Here is a 16,647-nt window from a genome sequence, read left to right as displayed (position 1 = left end):
ATTTGTTCATTCGTTCAACAAATATTTGTTGGGTAACTACTAAATGCCCTGCAATATTCCAGAGAGTGATTCTGTTAGCTACACCAAGAGCAAAGTGAGTGTTTCTAATAGAGATGAGTGATTCTGTCTAACAGATAGCAAGGTGAGTAGAAAGAGAAATTGGGCAGTAAGATCGAAGAACATCTTGGCTTCAACACTTACTTAGTGAGACCTGTCACTGAAACGTCTGAAATGAATATCTTCATCTACAAAACAGCAACAGTTCAAAAAATATTTAAAGAAGCTTCCATGTGTGGACATCTGTGCCAGGTGCAAGGAATGCAGTATGGCCTCGAGCAGATGAGGACTCTGCATGATGGGGCTGGATATTTCAAGCATGTCTAGTGCATGTTATTATTGTACCACTGCCTCTTGCTCTTCCATGTGATGGTTTTTAAATGTGTTCACAGACTATTTGACACTCTTTCCTCCAAAAGGCAGAACCTAATTCCTTTGCCCCTGAATATGTGTCGGACTTAGTGACTTGTTTCTAATGAATAGAACATGGTAGATAATGTGCTCTGAGGCTTCCCAGGGTAGGTGACAAAAAGGACAGCTTTCACTTGACTGTCTCTTGCATTGCTTGGTCTGGCGGAGCAGCTGCCATGTCAAGAGGACACTGAAACAACTTACAGGCAGAAGCTGAGGCTCCTCATCAATAGTTGGTACCAACCCGTTAGTCAGGTAAGCAATCTACCTGGAAAACAGACATTCCAGCCCTAGTCAAGGTATCATGTGAAGGCAACCCTAGCCAAATTTTAACTGCAATCTCATGACAGACTCAAAGCTAAAACTGCACAGTTAAGTAGTAACCAAATTTCTGACCCATAGGAACTGGAAGATAATAAATGTTAGCTGTTGGATTTCCCTGGTGGTTCAGTGGTAAAGAATCCACCTTGCAGTATAGGAGAAACGGGTTTTTGAATCCCTTGTCTGGGAAGATTTCCCATGCTATGAGGCAACTGAGCCCGTGCATCAAACTACTGAGCCACGCTCTGGAGTCTGTGAGCCGCAACTACTGAAGTCCCCATGCCCTAGAGCGCATGCTCTGCAACAGGAGAAGCCACTACAACGAGAAGCCCTTAGCCCTGGCACCACAACGAGGGAGTAGCCTCTGCTTGCCGCAACTAGAGAAAGCCTGTGCGCAGCAACAAAGACTCCACACAGCCAATAAATAAAGTAAAAAAATATTTACTGCTGTTGCCACTAAGTTTTGGGAGGTAATTTGTTATAGATAACTAATACCTGTGATAGAAACACCTGGATGAAGATAAACAATTATAGCAGAAAATCTTTCAAACTTCCCTTAGTTGAACCTTTTGTATTGGAAAAAGAAAAATTAAATACCTCCTCACAATTTCCTGATATCTCAGTTGGTAAAGAATCCGCCTGCAACGCAGGAGACCCCTGTTCGATTCCTGGGTCGGGAAGATCTGCTGGAGAAGGGATAGGCTACCCACTCCAGTATTCTTGAGGTTCCCTTATGGCTCAGCTGGTAAAGAATCCCCCTGCAATACAGGAGACCTGGGTTCTATCCCTGGGTTGGGAAGATCCCCTGGAGAAGGAAAAGGCTACCCACTCCAGGATTCTGGCCTGTAGAATTCATTCCACAGACTGTATAGTCCGTGGGGTCATAAAGAGTTGGACACTACTGAGTGATTTTCACTTTCACGAGGCTTCTAGTACTACAGAAGAAGATCCAAACTCCTAAGTCTAGTATTAAAAACTGTACATGATTGTTGGATAATCAACAAGAACTACTGCATAGCACATGGAACTCCGCTCAATGTTATGTCGCAGGCTGGATGGGAGGGGAGTTTGGAGAAGAATGGATACATGTATATATATGGCTGGGCTTCCCAGGTGGTATAGTGATAAAAGAATCTGCCTGTCAGTGCAAGAGATGCAGGAGACGCAGGTTCTATCCCTGGTTCAAAAAGAACCAGGAGTAGGAAATGGCAACGCACTCCAGTATTGTTGCCTGGATAATCCCATGGACAGAGGAGCCTGGCAGGCTACAGTCCATGGGGTCTCAAAGAGTTGAATGGGAATAAATGACTGAACATGCATATGTATGGCCAAGTCCCTTTGCTGTTCCTCTGAAACTATCATAGTATTATTAACTGGCTTTACTCAATACAAAATAAAAAGTTATGTTAAAAAAAAGAGTTGGGTGTGGACCAGGAAAATTTGAATGTTAAAAGAAAAAAACAAACCACAAACATTACATGATAGAATGACTCCCAACTTGATCTCCTCTACTCTTTAGCACACTCTGCTTTGGCCAAATCAGTCAGTCTTAAAGGAAATCAACCCTGAATACTCATTGGAAGGACTGATGCTGAAACTCCAATACTTTGGCCACCTGATGTGAACAGCTGGTTCATTAGAAAAGACCCTGATGCTGGGAAAGATTGAGGGCAGAAGAAGAGGACAACAAAGGATGAGATGGTTGGATGGCATCACCAACTCAATGAACATGAACTTGGGTAAACTTTGGGAGATAGTGAGGGACAGGGAAGCCTGGCTTGCTACAGTCCATAGAGTTGTAAAGAATTGGACAAGACTGGTGACTGAACAACAACAACCTGTTTGTTACAGATGTGGGCATGCCATGTAGAATATGAATCTCCAGAAGCATTTTTGTATCATCTCCACAGAAGGCAGTAATTCTAAAGCAATGAAACAATTTTTTGGACAGTTTTCTCATTCTCCTAATATCTATGAAACTAGCAGCACAGTGATGCAGTGTTAGAGTGTGAAGCACTTGTTTAAGTGAAACTGGATTCCCCAGGGTATGTAACTTAACCATGAAATCATCTTGGAGAAACACCTGTGCAGAAAACTTCAGGAAATTATTAGTACTTCCTTCCTTAGTCACCAGTCAGACAGTACTCTCTGAGATGAGGCCTTCTCCTTAACTGTCCTGAAAATGCTGTCTTCAACATGAGACGTGAAAAATGGTAAACCTGTGGACATCTTTAGGATTGCAGCAACAGATTCAGTGCTAAAATGAGGCAGAAAATGCTGGGAATGGTGACAAGATAACTGAGGGTGAAAGCAAATTCTTCTTTAAGATTACACAAACAATTAAATTCATGTAACTGACTTAAAATAAGAAAATATAATTAAAAAGAAAGGAAAAAATAGCTCTCAAACATTGGATTGCAAAAGAATCATCTAAGGAGTTCTTTAAACTGTCAGGTCCTCAACACCGCTCCCAGTCACCACATTCAGCACCTCATCACCTCATCATCTCTTCCACCTTCTCCATCTCCATCACCAGGTGACAATTCAGAAAGCCTAGAGTCAAACCCCTGAAATCTGCATCTTTCATCAAGTGTATTTAGATGATTTTGATTAAGGTAGAGTGGTTAAGGGTATCAGTTTGTAAATCATGAAAGTAGAAAAAAGATAAGAAGAAAAAATACTGTCAGTATTGTGATTCTTATACCATTTTCCCTTTAGCTACAATTTCGCTCCCCAGAGTTGCCCTAAATTGTGTTAGTCTCATCTGGGCAGTATGAAATTAAAGGATTATAGCTAGTCGTGCATGGAAAACCTCCATATTATAAAGAGCGGCGGTGGTTGTTTACTTGCTCAGTCATGTCTAACTCTTTTCGATCCCATGGACTGTCTAAAGAAATCCGGATTTGAAAATCTGGGAAGAAAGTGAGGAATTGAAGGAGGGGGTGTTTAAAAATTTACCATTTCCAGGGCAATCAAGAGATCATGAAAATGAAAAGTGAAGTGCAAGTTTTAAAACCAGAATTCTGTGCTCAAACCACTTACAAGTTTCTACTAAACCATCTTTGATTCTGCTGCAGGAGATTTTTCTAAAATGTTCTCTGATCCCAATGTTCAGATTTTACTTGTGTGTATGTTTTTGTGTTACATGCATAGAAAAAAGTATGAGAAAAAGTATACTGAAATGTTAACAATGGTTATCTTTAGAAGGAAAGCTTATATGGGACTTCTTTCTGAGACATTAATACTTAAGTTACTAAACTTTTAAATAGTAAGTATGTATTTCTATGGTCAGAAAAAAATATACTTAAACAAAAGTAATCTACTAAAAAGTTCAGCCTCTTCAAAATAAAGTCCAATATTTTTAATATTGACCAAAAAGCCTCATCTCCCAATGCTCGCAATAAACATTCTCCTTTTTCAGACAAAGCAAACTCCAAATTCCTGGCACATCTAACTCTTTCATGTCTTGTGCCCTCACTCATGTTGACCACTGTCTGTTAGGAATGCAAAGACACTGTCCAGCTGACAAACTCCTACTCCTTACTCAAGAGCCATGCTAAGACATTGGATCTTCTTGTGAAGTCTTTCCTGATACCCCAGGCGGAGCCATATGAGCCACACTGGAGCCTAAGGCAAAAGAAAAAGCAGTAATATTGATCTTGATTTTACTTAAAATTTTGGTATTTTATATGCAGAATTTTAAAATTAATTGATATTTTAGAATATAAAATATGACTGAACTTGATTACTGAGTTTTTGTTAATCTCTCAAATTTTGCCTTGGATATGCCTCCTTGTAGCCCCAGCCCTGATTCCAGGTAAAATTTTCTGGACCCCATCTTCTCTGCTGCTTCTGGTCTTGGTCCTACCTCCACTGTGGAATTTATTGCATTTATATTTATTGATTATAGTTCCTGATGTATAGTCTGATGTAGACTTTTTGCTCTGAGTCCTCATGATGTTCTGGATCAGCACAGACATAAGAGATATGTTTTAAATATGTGACAATAATAAGATAAATGTGAAACTTTAATTAGCTCTTAAATTTTCTGAGCCAGTTTCTTTATCAGTCAAATAATAAGAGACTAGATTGTATCAATGATGCTCAATTATTGATATTATACTCTATATATTAAAAATATAAACAATATTTTATATCATAAATAATATAAAAATAACATCCAACACTAATGTAGCTCTTATTATGTCCCAGGAACTTTTCTAAGTATTTAACAAGTATTAATTCATTTAATTCTCACAACAACTTTGTGAAGTAGGTGCTATCATTAACTTCAATATACAGATATGTAAAATGAGGCTCCAAGTATCCAAGAGATTTACCCAAAGCTTGTGTTTGAATCCATATTTAAATTTATTTAACTTATATGCAGAGTACATCATGAGAAACGCTGGGCTGGAGGAAGCACAAGCTGCAATCAAGATTGCCGGGAGAAATATCAATAACCTCAGATATGCAGATGACACCACCCTTATGGCAGAAAGTGAAGAAGAACTAAAGAGCCTTTTGATGAAAGTGAAAGAGGAGAGTGAAAAAGCTGGCTTAAAGCTCAACATTCGGAAAACTAAGATCATGGCATCTGGTCCCATCACTTCACAGCAAATAGATGGGGAAACAGTGGAAACAGTGGCTGACTTTATTTTGGAGGGCTCCAAAATCACTGTACATGGTGACTGCAGCCATGAAATTAAAAGACACTTACTCCTTGGAAGGAAAGTTATGACCAACCTAGACAGCATATTAAAAAGCAGAGACATTACTTTGCCAACAAGGGTCCATCTAGTCAAGGCTATGGTTTTTCCAGTAGTCATATATGGATGTGAGAGTTGAACTATAAAGAAAGCTGAGTGCTGAAGAATTGATGCTTTTGAACTGTGGTGTTGGAGAAGACTCTTGAGAGTCCCTTGGACTGCAAGGAGATCCAACCAGTCCATCCTAAAGGAGATCAGTCCTGGGTGTTCATTGGAAGGACTGATGTTGACGCTGAAACTCCAATACTTTGGCCACCTGATGCAAAGAGCTGACTCGTTTGAAAAGACCCTGATGCTGGGGAAGATTGAGGGCATGAGGAGAAGGGGACGGCAGAGGATGAGATGCTTGGATGGCATCACTGACTCAATGGACGTGGGTTTGTGTAGACTCCAGGAGTTGGTGATGGACGAAGCCTGGAGTGCTGCCGTTCATGGGGTTGCAGAGAGTTGGACATGACTGAGAGACTGAACTGATGAGAAGAACTGACTCATTTGAAAAGACCCTGATGTTGGGAAAGATTGAAGGCAGGAAGAGAAGGGTATGACAGAGGATGAGATGGTTAGATGGCATCACCCACTCAAAGGAGATGAGTTTGGGTAAACTCCGGGAGTTGGTGATGGACAAGGAGGCCTGGAGTGCTGCGGTTCATGGGGTTGCAGAGAGTTGGACACAGCTGAGTGACTGAACTTAACTGAACTGTGTTTGAATCCAGGCAGTTTGGATCTCTAGTCTGTGCTCTAAGCCCCTACATTGCCTCTCACAATAGTAATGATTTTATATATAAGCATAAATATGTAAATATATAATTGAAATAAAGATTTTATTTTTTAAATGTGAAAATACTATAAGTCACTCTAATTCTAACCTGCAACAAAATTCTAACTGACCTGAAACAAGCCAATATTGTATGCTGTGACATTTCTTCAGTGAGAGATACTTTCACTCTAAAAATACACTGGTTTATTTATCTAAGCAAAGGACATGATATGACCTAATCAAAGAGAATGAGAAAATTTTGAATAGTGAGAGTAGTATAAAAATGAATAAGGTTTGGTAAGCCAGGTTTCCTGAATGATGCTTAAAGGAAGGTTTAATAAAGCAGTCACTCAGGAAAACACACAGCCAGCCAACCATGAAGCCAGACCCTCACCTGTGAGCCTGTGTGGGGGCTTGATACCCACTGACAAGTGCAAACAATTGGCTGAAATCACTTCGTTAAATCAGGCTCTGAGCTTCAAGGGTATAATGGAAACATCGACTGATAGTAGTCAACTCAGCAAATGCCATTACTATACTTGTAAGAATTTTATAAGAAATCATTTATTTATTTGTATTTATCATACAGGCTTGGATATTAGAGGTCCCTATGTGATCATAATAGGAATTCCTCTGGCCTAGAAGAAAAGGGAAGAAAAGGGAAAAGGAGTGAAAAAGTAGACACGTGGCTCGCAGAGCCACTTTTCAGTGAGGCAGTAACTCTGGGAAGCTTGTCAGGTGAATCATCAAAAGTAGGGGTGATGTGAAATGACCAGAAAAAAAAAATCTCCTCCTCCTCCTCACCTCCTCCACTGTGCAATCAACAGCTATTCTTTACTCTTTATCTTTCTACTTGTTAAATTGTTATTGTACTTGAAGGTATTTCCGGTTCTCTGGTGCAACTCAGGGTACCGAGCCTAAGAGGGGATTAGTTGAGAAATCCTTTTGTCATGTTATGTAGCATTAGGGTGTGCACCAGGATTGTGTGAGAGACTGGCAGAATTCAAGTCAGAGCGATGGGCCACCGCCAGCAGGAGCTGTGGCCGGCCCTGTTCACGTCCCCCTTCCTTCTGCTCCATACCATCTGCCCGAAAACCAGAAGCAGCACAGTCACCGTCTAACCCCAGACTCAGTGTCTATGAATTTCAAGAATTTATCTCCGTGTTACCATCTAAAGGGTCAGTAATGTTTCCAAAAAAAGTTAACTACTGATTTACAGATGGAAGAAGTAAATGACAGGACTCTGGCTTTGAAATTCAAAAACTGTTCCAACATTTTATGGAACTTAAGCAAGAAGCAGACTGTAAATCTCTCCCACACAAAAATCTCTTGTATGCATTCACAAGGACTTATTAATTTGTGAGGGAAATTCCCAGGTGAATCTACCTGGGGAGGAGTGACAGAGCTTTATATCTATTTTCTTTTCCTAATATAACCATATAGACCTTTTTCATAGCACAGTCATATTTATTTGGATCAGAGAAGTAAAAATCAAACCTTAAACAAGTTAGCTTCTTGTCCTTCACCCACCTGATTTACACTGATAATTTTTTTATTATTATCCATCTCTGGGTGACTTTTGTAATCCAAGCATCCGTATCAATTTTTCAAACTATCAAATTCTGACCAATATATTGCACTCCTATTTTGTTCGCTATGTTGGGAACTATGCTGTATCTGAGAAGAATTTGAAGTTATATGATTTCTGCTATACACATACTATCTGTCCAATGAGTCAAGATTAAGCAGAAGTCATTCAAAAACCACTACTAGCTAATACATTCACAAGAAAGACATAAAGGAGAAATAGCTGTAGTCTGAATGGTCAGGAAGGTGAAAGAGTAGGCCATAGATGGGAGCTTGTTGTTTAATAGATGAGGAGGAGGAGCTATGAACATGGGATATGCGGAAGACTTTCAGACATGGTTTCTTTAGGCACATGCAACATACTGCCCAACAGAAAAAACAGAAAGCTGGATGAATCCTAATTATGAAGGTCTTGAAAGTGAGACAAAGAAGAGTTGAAACTTGATTGATCTGAAGAATATTTTAGGGATATACCTGATGACAAAATGTGGGAAGTGTTAGAGGCAGTGCTTCCAGAGATGCACCCCTCCAAACAAAACAAAACAAAACAAAACCTTTTGAAGAAATCCAGGCATGAAGCAAGGAGATCTTGAACCAAAGGGTGGCAGGAAGGATGGAAGGGAAGGGATAACATCCAGGATGCATTTCACAAGATGGGTTCCGAACTGAAGGATAGTGGTTTGGGGAGATGAGGTAAAGCGAGGAGTCAGGATGACTCAGACGGTTCTAACCTGAGAGACGGCCTAGTGTGGCTGGCACACCTGAGATGGAGAAACTGGATGGGGCAAGCCTCAGCAGAAGGTGAGCGATGACGAGCTCTGAGCTTCCCAGAACAAAGCCTACATTAATTTCAGCCAATCAACACAGAAAAGCGTATTGTTTACTGTAGGTCCCTCAACTATTACTATTAAATCATGAGTGTTATGGGGAGCGTGATACACCCCGGAATTCTGTCCTCATGCACTTGTCTTTATTTCCGTAAAAACACGCCACACAAAAAGTCAGCAGCAAGAACAGGGCCAGATAAAAGCCTCATTTCTTGGACCGTCACAGCCTTCAACAGTGAGAGCCCTCATAAGCTCTTTCCTCTTAACAATTCAGATCCCAAAGGTATAACAACACCCATGGATCCCACAAACTGCCAATTAATCAATAATTCCAGCCTTTCTTCTTACATTTTTTCCCTAGAGCCACTGCCAAATTGAGTTCACTTTTACAACCTTGTTCTATCTCTGATAGTACTAACAGGTGGTATGAAGAAGAAAATGGAGAGGTTGTAAACTCGAATGAGTCAAACTTTAGGATTGCCATTGTTGGCCTTTGTAACTTGGAAAAACCCACTGTGTGGGTTGGGAGAGGGGAGGGAACTGTGGTTAAAATCAAGGCTTGGGCACATAGTAACTATGTGAACATTAGTAAATTACTTAACATTTCAATGCCTTCGTTATCTTTAAAATAGGAATAGTCATATTCAAGGAGAAGATGTAAGCATTAATTCAGGAAATATATGCAAAGAACTTAGCAAGGTACCTGCTGATGGTCAAGTTGTCAATAAAAGTTTAATTATTATTTTTATCACATTCATAAAGGCAAAAGGTATGCTTTGGAAGCCAAAAGACATGCTAGGAATGATAACCTTGCATTTACCCAAAGCTACTAAGTCACATCGGGATAGGTGGAATCAATATCACTCTCTGATAGCACAAGTTTGGATATCATTCCAGTTGGCACTTTCCCTTGCCTTCCAACAGTCCCTGTTTCCAGATGTGGGATGGGTTGGGCTTTTTCTCTTCTGAGGGGGCAGGGATATTCGAAAGTGACAGTCTTGAGACAGTGGGTGTTTCATTCATCTCATGATCATATTTGTGGAATTTCCATTATGCTTTTAGTGATATTTCCAGTAGAAAAATAATGCTTTTCATTAACTTCATAAAAATGTGACTTCTTGTTGGCAAGACTACATTTTTTCTGGAGACCACTTATCTCACTATGGCAGGGTCTTACTACTCTTGAAAAGCAGTCGGCTCCTCACTGATGATGAACTGTTTGCCTGCCCTTTCAGAAGGATGTACGTATTAAAGGGAGACAGAAGTAACTCACTGCACATTATAGCTTGACTTAGCCTAAATGTGATTTGGGAGTTTGGTTTGATTTTGTTTGCTTTTGCTCCCTAAGCATAACACTTTGGCTTTAATGTTTGCCTCTTGACAAGCCACTGCCTGTAGTGATTACAAGAGGCTGGAGCTATTTCAAACTCAGCGCCTTAGCCCATATCTTCTCCATGTGAACAAGAAGCATCTGGGACTCCTGCCAGCCTATGGGAAGTTTTCTTTACTTGGAACTTATTATTTGCGGGGGCAAGTTACCTAAGCTGTTGGTGGCAACATAAAAGGGAGTAAGTGAAGGCAGATGATGCTGAAAGTACGCATTTTGCCCCTGCCTGGGGATCACCACGGCAGGGACTGCAGCAGCTCCCTTACTCACCAGAAACCCAGTCTTCCCCAGAGCCCTCAGTCAGAAAGACTATGGAGGGAGTCCTTTCAGTTGATGATATTTATTCTGAATGATTTATCAGTCCTACATACCTCCCTGGCTAATCTGGGAGCAGACGGTGCCCACGAGATGACAACTCCCATTTCACCATAGCTGAGTTTCAACTGGGGTGTAGTCTGGAGTTTCATCCTCACTTCTCTATTGCCCAACTAGTACTGAAGAAGTCACTGTGGCCTGAAGAGGATCTTTAATTTGCTACGCAGGAGCTGATTTCTGTGATACCAGAACTGCAATGATTCATGCAGAATTTGTCAAACAGAGGCAGCGTTTCACATTAAAAACTATACATACCTCAGAATCTTCCTCTTTCCCATATTTTTATATTTCATGATAGAGATGGAGAAGGAATTTACGTCCCTAATTTCTAATTTTTAGTCTACTTTTGTAAAACCTAACTAATTGAAACATGAAAAAATTAGTACTGACTACTAGATGTAAGAAATGCCAGTCCACAAGCTTAAAACCATATTCTGGAACCAGACTGTCTGGGTTCAGATTCTGACACCACCACTGATTAACTGTGCAATCTTGGATGAGTTACTTCATCACTTTGTGCCTTGGCTTTCTTGACTGTGAAATGAATGACACAGCCATTACACAGTAGAAGATCAGGAAGTATTTATCATGATTATTACTAGCTCATTTTATCTTTTGGTATAGTAGATGTAAGAAACAAAGAAAAACAACAATTTTTAAAAAACCGAATTAAAAAACCTAAATCCAAACTGTCATTTTGAAGTTATTCCCTCTCTATCACAAGGGAGGGAAAAACGTCACTGCATCTATACCAGTTTTATTTTTTTACTTTTTATCTATACCAGTTTTAGATTCTCTACACTACTCTACAGAATAGTACCTCCAATGATAAAATGACACTTTATACTCTATTGATTATAGGGTGAGCTGAAATCTTGGACATACTTTACATTTGAATCTATGTATAAGAGGATAAAATACCACACAAATCTCATGGAAAATGATTTAGTAAAAGTAGTTTTTAATGTCTTTCTCTCTTATTGCACATGACTGAATTTTAGAAAATTAAAATATCCTTGGGTCCCAGTGTTCTCATCTGTAAATTGAGAGGGTCCCATTCAGTTCTAATAACAAACCAATTGACAATTTTCTAGACTTAGCCTTATAAGGTCTGAGAGACCAATCAAAATACTTTTAATGTTTCAATTTTTCTATAATTTTGTTCCCTCCTCCCCACAAACAATCACCTCAAAACCAATTATCATTAGAGTATGATAACAGGTTCACAGTTAAAAATGGTTATTCATTTCCTTTTGGACTGTGTGTTTTACAGAGCCTTTTATTTGATCTATGAAGCACTTGTCACAGTTCTTTTTTTTCAAGTTTTTCTTCATAATTTAGTGGGACAATAAGAACTCTTCATGATTTTCCCCCATGAATCTCTAAATCCTATTGGTGGTGGTGGTTTAGTCGCTAAGTCGTGTCTGACTCTTGTGATCCCATGGTCTGTAGGCTCCTCTGTCCACGGGATTTTCTAGGCAAGCGTACTGGAGTGAGTTGTCATTTCCTTTTCCACTAAATCCTACTGTGCTGTGCTTAGTCGCTAAGTCATGTCTGACTCTTTGCAACCCCATGGACTAAAGCCTGCCAGGCTCCTCTGTCCGTGGGGATTCTCCAGGCTGCCATGCCCTCTTCCATGGGATCTTCCTAATCCAAGGATCAAACCAGATTTCCCGCATTGCAGGTGGATTCTTTACCATCTGAGCCACCAGGGAAGCCCTTCCTACAGTATGCAATGGAATGAATCTGTTATAAAGAACTAATATATGAACAATATGAAGAAAATAAAATTATAATGTTTCTTATAAACAACCTAATGAAATCTCATCAATAACTCTACATAACGATTTGTGCAAAAGTCCTTTAGAAATGATTAGGTGCAATTCAAATGTAAGGAATTATTTATCCTAGCACCAAGAGTTTAAATGTTTCACACTAACTGAATCAATATTTTCTTTTGAATTATCATATTGTGTATGATTCAAGTAGATTCCACCGTGGCTCTCGTCTTACTTCTTAAAACCAGGTGATTGAAAAGCACTGTGATTATTTTTAAAAGCCACTAGCTCATTATTCTCTTTACAAATAATTCAGCACAGTATTCTTTTATTTGGTGAGCTACCATAACTAATCTGAAATGCAATTTGATTTCTCAGAAATCTTAGTTACAAGCTTTTTAGGAGATGGCTGCTTTGTGAAACATGAGACACCTGACTTGACTTTACTCCTCTCCAAGAAACTGACTCCAAAGTTTAAAAACAAAAGTAAGAACAACCTTGGTCAAATCTGAGGGGTTAAAAGCTCATCCTGCTCAATTCTGAAAACTTTTCTGAATCTCCTCGACATTTCATCCAAGGTCCAAAAGAAATCATGAACTGAGTTGGGCACTGTGCCAGTTTTATAACTCGGTAATTATTAAATGTAACTAACCAACATTAATTGGAAAACAATTTTCTTTTAAACTAAATGTTTTGATACATATGCACCATTCAAATATTAGCCCAGAAGAGAGATGAGATTAATGCTCCGGATTTCATCATTCAGTTGATTAAATTCCAGTCTACGGCTTCTCCTATGATACAAAAGTAAAGGATGATCTAGCTTGAGATGGCTGCCTGTTTGTGTTGCACACAACATGGTGATATTTATGAGTTATCTGTGACAAATGATAAGTGATTTAAAATTTTATAGTTAAAGGTTAAAATATATTCTGGCTTATACATATTATATTTTTCTAGATAAACAGTACAGGCTCAACTCCTTACTCTTTTAATTCAAAAGACTGAGGAAAACGCATATTAAGTATTTATACAAATATTGATATTTCCAATTGGAAAAATTACTCAAAAAATGAATTTTAGAATAAAGCACTAAAGTGGTAGCAAAATAAATCTTAACCAGAATCCAAAAGTTAGAGAAATAAACAATTGTCATTTACTTACAAGTTGGCTTTGGTCTTGGAGGAAATTTGGTCCGGGTAATAGCCAAAATTATGAAAATCATAACTGGCCATAAAATCAAGACAAGTGTCCAAAGCTGCAAAGTAATGACAGAAAAAAATGTTAATTATATTGCTAAACCAAAACACCTGACAACAAATACATTATTCTACAAAATTCCAATACAAGCTTGATATTTGCCTATAAATGTTATTAGTAAGAAAGGAATGAGATTTTTAAAAATGTAAGAGACCTTGAAATAAATGCAAAAAGGAATTTTCCAGGTTTAAAATCTTAAAATGATATTCTGAAGCCCGCTTTCCAATGACCTTTCTTAACTACCCCAAGAATGATGGTCTTAAAAGACAAGTATGATCAGGAAATTCCTAACTTGAAAATCTTTTAGATCTTCCCAGTTGTTTGTTGAATAAGGCTTAACATGCTAAACAGGGCATACAAAACCCAACCTAATTTCAACCAAGACATATCTTACCACTTCCAGTATTAGCATGCTATGCTCAGGTATAAAGATTAGTTTGTGACATTGGATAATGACTCAAAAAACATTATTGAACAAGTGAATGAATGAATGATTGCTGAGTCACTAGGGAATCCCTCAATGAATGTATATTACATTAAAATTTCTGTTAGAGAATTTCACTGTAAGACACTTCAGGAGCAGCTTTCCTCCTCATGTAAACATGATTCAGTTCATAAGACACCATCAGCTTAATATTTACATACCTATAAAGTTGGTTCCAGAGCAGTGAAAAACATGTATTCACAAGATAGCTCAATTGGTAAAGAATCCGCCTGTAATGCAGGAGACCTGAATTCGATTCCTAGGTTGGGAAGATGCCCTGGAAAAGGGATAGGCTACCCACTCCAGTATTCTTGGGTTTCCCTTGTGGTTCAGCTGGTAAAGAATCCGTCTGCAATGTGGGAGACCTGAGTTTGATCCCTAGGTTTGGAAGATCCCCTGGAGAATGGAAAGTCTACCCACTCCAGTATTCTGGCCCGGAGAATTCCATGGACTGTAGAGTCCATGGGATCACAAAGAGTCAGACACGACTGAGTGACTTCCACTTTTCTTTTCACAAGAACATTAACTGTGATATGTAAGCAGTTAGAGTGCTCAAACCAAACCACACAAAACATTTGCCTGTAAGTCAAACTATGTTTCTGATTATGCAGTCAGATGCATTTTCATTCCTCCCCCATTTTTCAGAGATGGTGTGCTTCTGCCAAATCTCAATCTACTGCCTGGGGCTCTTTAGTTCTCCGAAACAATCTAGACCCATTCAACTACCAATCCTTAAGTAATGTTCAACCTAAATTTTCCATGAACATCTCCATGTATCTCCATTAGCACTGAGCTCCTTGCTGGCAGATATGTCACCAAATTCTTAGGCTTTGGGTTTAAGGTCAGTTTTAAAAAATGGAGCAGGTTTACTATCAATCCTAAGGCACTAAGTTTAACCACAAAATAAAAGCTTGCAGACAGGTTCGCAGCTCTAGCAGTGATTCTCAAGCATTAATATGCAGGCAAAATCTCCTAAGGATCTTGTAAACACATAAGTTCAGATTCAGTAGATCTAAGGCTGGCCAGAGGTACTGTATTTCTTTCTAACAAGCTCAGGTAAGTGTTGCTGTTGCTGCGGTCCATGGACCACTCTTGGTATAGAGTGATTCTAAATGCACTGAACTAGCAGAACTATTTAGTGTTGGAATATTTTTGTTGGAAAGTTCCTTTGAGCTCACCTACTGAACATAATTCTGGGCATTTGTAAACTTGGATAGAAAAAAAAGATTACATTTTTAATTTCTCCAGCTTATGACTGAAATAATATTTCCACTAATGGAAATCAATGTAGTATTTCCATTAATGACGAATGTAGGCTAGGAACCTACACCTATGACCTTGTCACCTATAGAAACCACAGATATTTTCAAATCATATTAGTGCTGTTACAGATACTTCAAAGTACTGTTTATACTCATCATAGAATTACAATTAGAATTGTCATGGGTTCACCTTTATTTATTTAATGCTATATAAACATTATCATATCATGAACTTGCATTTTGATACTTAAAAACTGAATTTCTATATAATTTGTTTTATTTGTAATGCAATTTTTTTTCTTGATTTAAAAACATTACTCTTAGAAGGACCATAGGCTTCGCCATGTTGGCCAAGACATCCATAGCACAGAAGTGGTTAAGAAGCCTTGATCTGATCCAGCTCCCTTTTTTATTCTTTGGCCACAGAAGGTTAGCGTAATTAATCCAAAGTTAGATACCCAGTTGGGAAGCAGGGCAGGGGACAAGGATCTGGACACCTGATACTTAAACTAGCATTAAAAAAAAAAATCATACTGCTCCAAGGAACAAATCAGAAAGTACTACAGGAAGTGTATAGGAATAATATGTGCTATGAAAATATAAGATGTGTTACTATTCTAGCCTAGTCTCTGATAAGTTCAAAAATTAGTCTATTCTTTGATGATCCTAGATACAAGGAACCATTTTTATTCTATGTGACTCATTTGAAAAGTAGACTATAAGGAATTAAGGTTAAAAATATTTGATGTTTGTGGATTTACTGGCTTTATATTTAAAGTCATAGTTATTCTTTTAAAAATATATCCATCTGAGTAGGTTTAATGCCCCAAAGCTACTTTTAGGAACATCTATTCATTTTCCATAGCAACCTCATGAGAATTCAGTGAGCAACTGAAATCAAATATACCAACACAAATGTACATTCACATTCAAATAAGGGACATTTGTCATGGGTTATCTTTAAGTTATCTTTTGGTTGATCTAATTTGATGGTTTCATGAGTACATTTCAGTAAACTCTGAGATTAATTTTAGACATGATTTAAATCCAAACAAAAAATGCAATCTGTATTGGAGTAGTTCAAGGTAATTTACACCCTGTTACAGGTAAAATCCACAGCAAGCCCATAAACAATGTATTATCACAAGATTTCCCTCAGGATTTTAGGTCAGAGAGGTCTGGAGAACATTTCTGCATACAGCATTATAGAAGGATAATAAATCCAAAGCCCTCCACATTGTGATCTTGGAAATGTTAAGGTTGACAAGTTAATCACAAAAGCAAGAAATAAGCAAATTTAAAATTTTCATAGCAGCAGGACTGCTTGCAACACCATTCTAAATATTATCATAAACAACCTAGAAGCAAATGC

The 16,647-nt window shown here is 38.5% G+C and overlaps 1 protein-coding gene across 1 annotated transcript in view; it reads right to left on the bottom strand.

Moving 5' to 3' along the window:
• Positions 1–16,647, bottom strand: part of ABCA12 (ATP binding cassette subfamily A member 12) — a 188,994-nt gene that overhangs the window by 159,451 nt on the left and 12,896 nt on the right. The window contains exon 2 of the mRNA XM_043445962.1: positions 13,434–13,527. Coding sequence (XP_043301897.1) covers positions 13,434–13,527 — 94 coding nt within the window. The remainder of the gene's footprint in view (positions 1–13,433; positions 13,528–16,647) is intronic.

Source organism: Cervus canadensis, chromosome 24 (genome assembly GCF_019320065.1).
Source record: "Cervus canadensis isolate Bull #8, Minnesota chromosome 24, ASM1932006v1, whole genome shotgun sequence".
Lineage (NCBI taxonomy): Eukaryota > Metazoa > Chordata > Mammalia > Artiodactyla > Cervidae > Cervus > Cervus canadensis.
The sequence above is the reverse complement of the archived record's forward strand: the minus strand, read 5'-3'. Positions and strand labels throughout refer to the sequence as shown.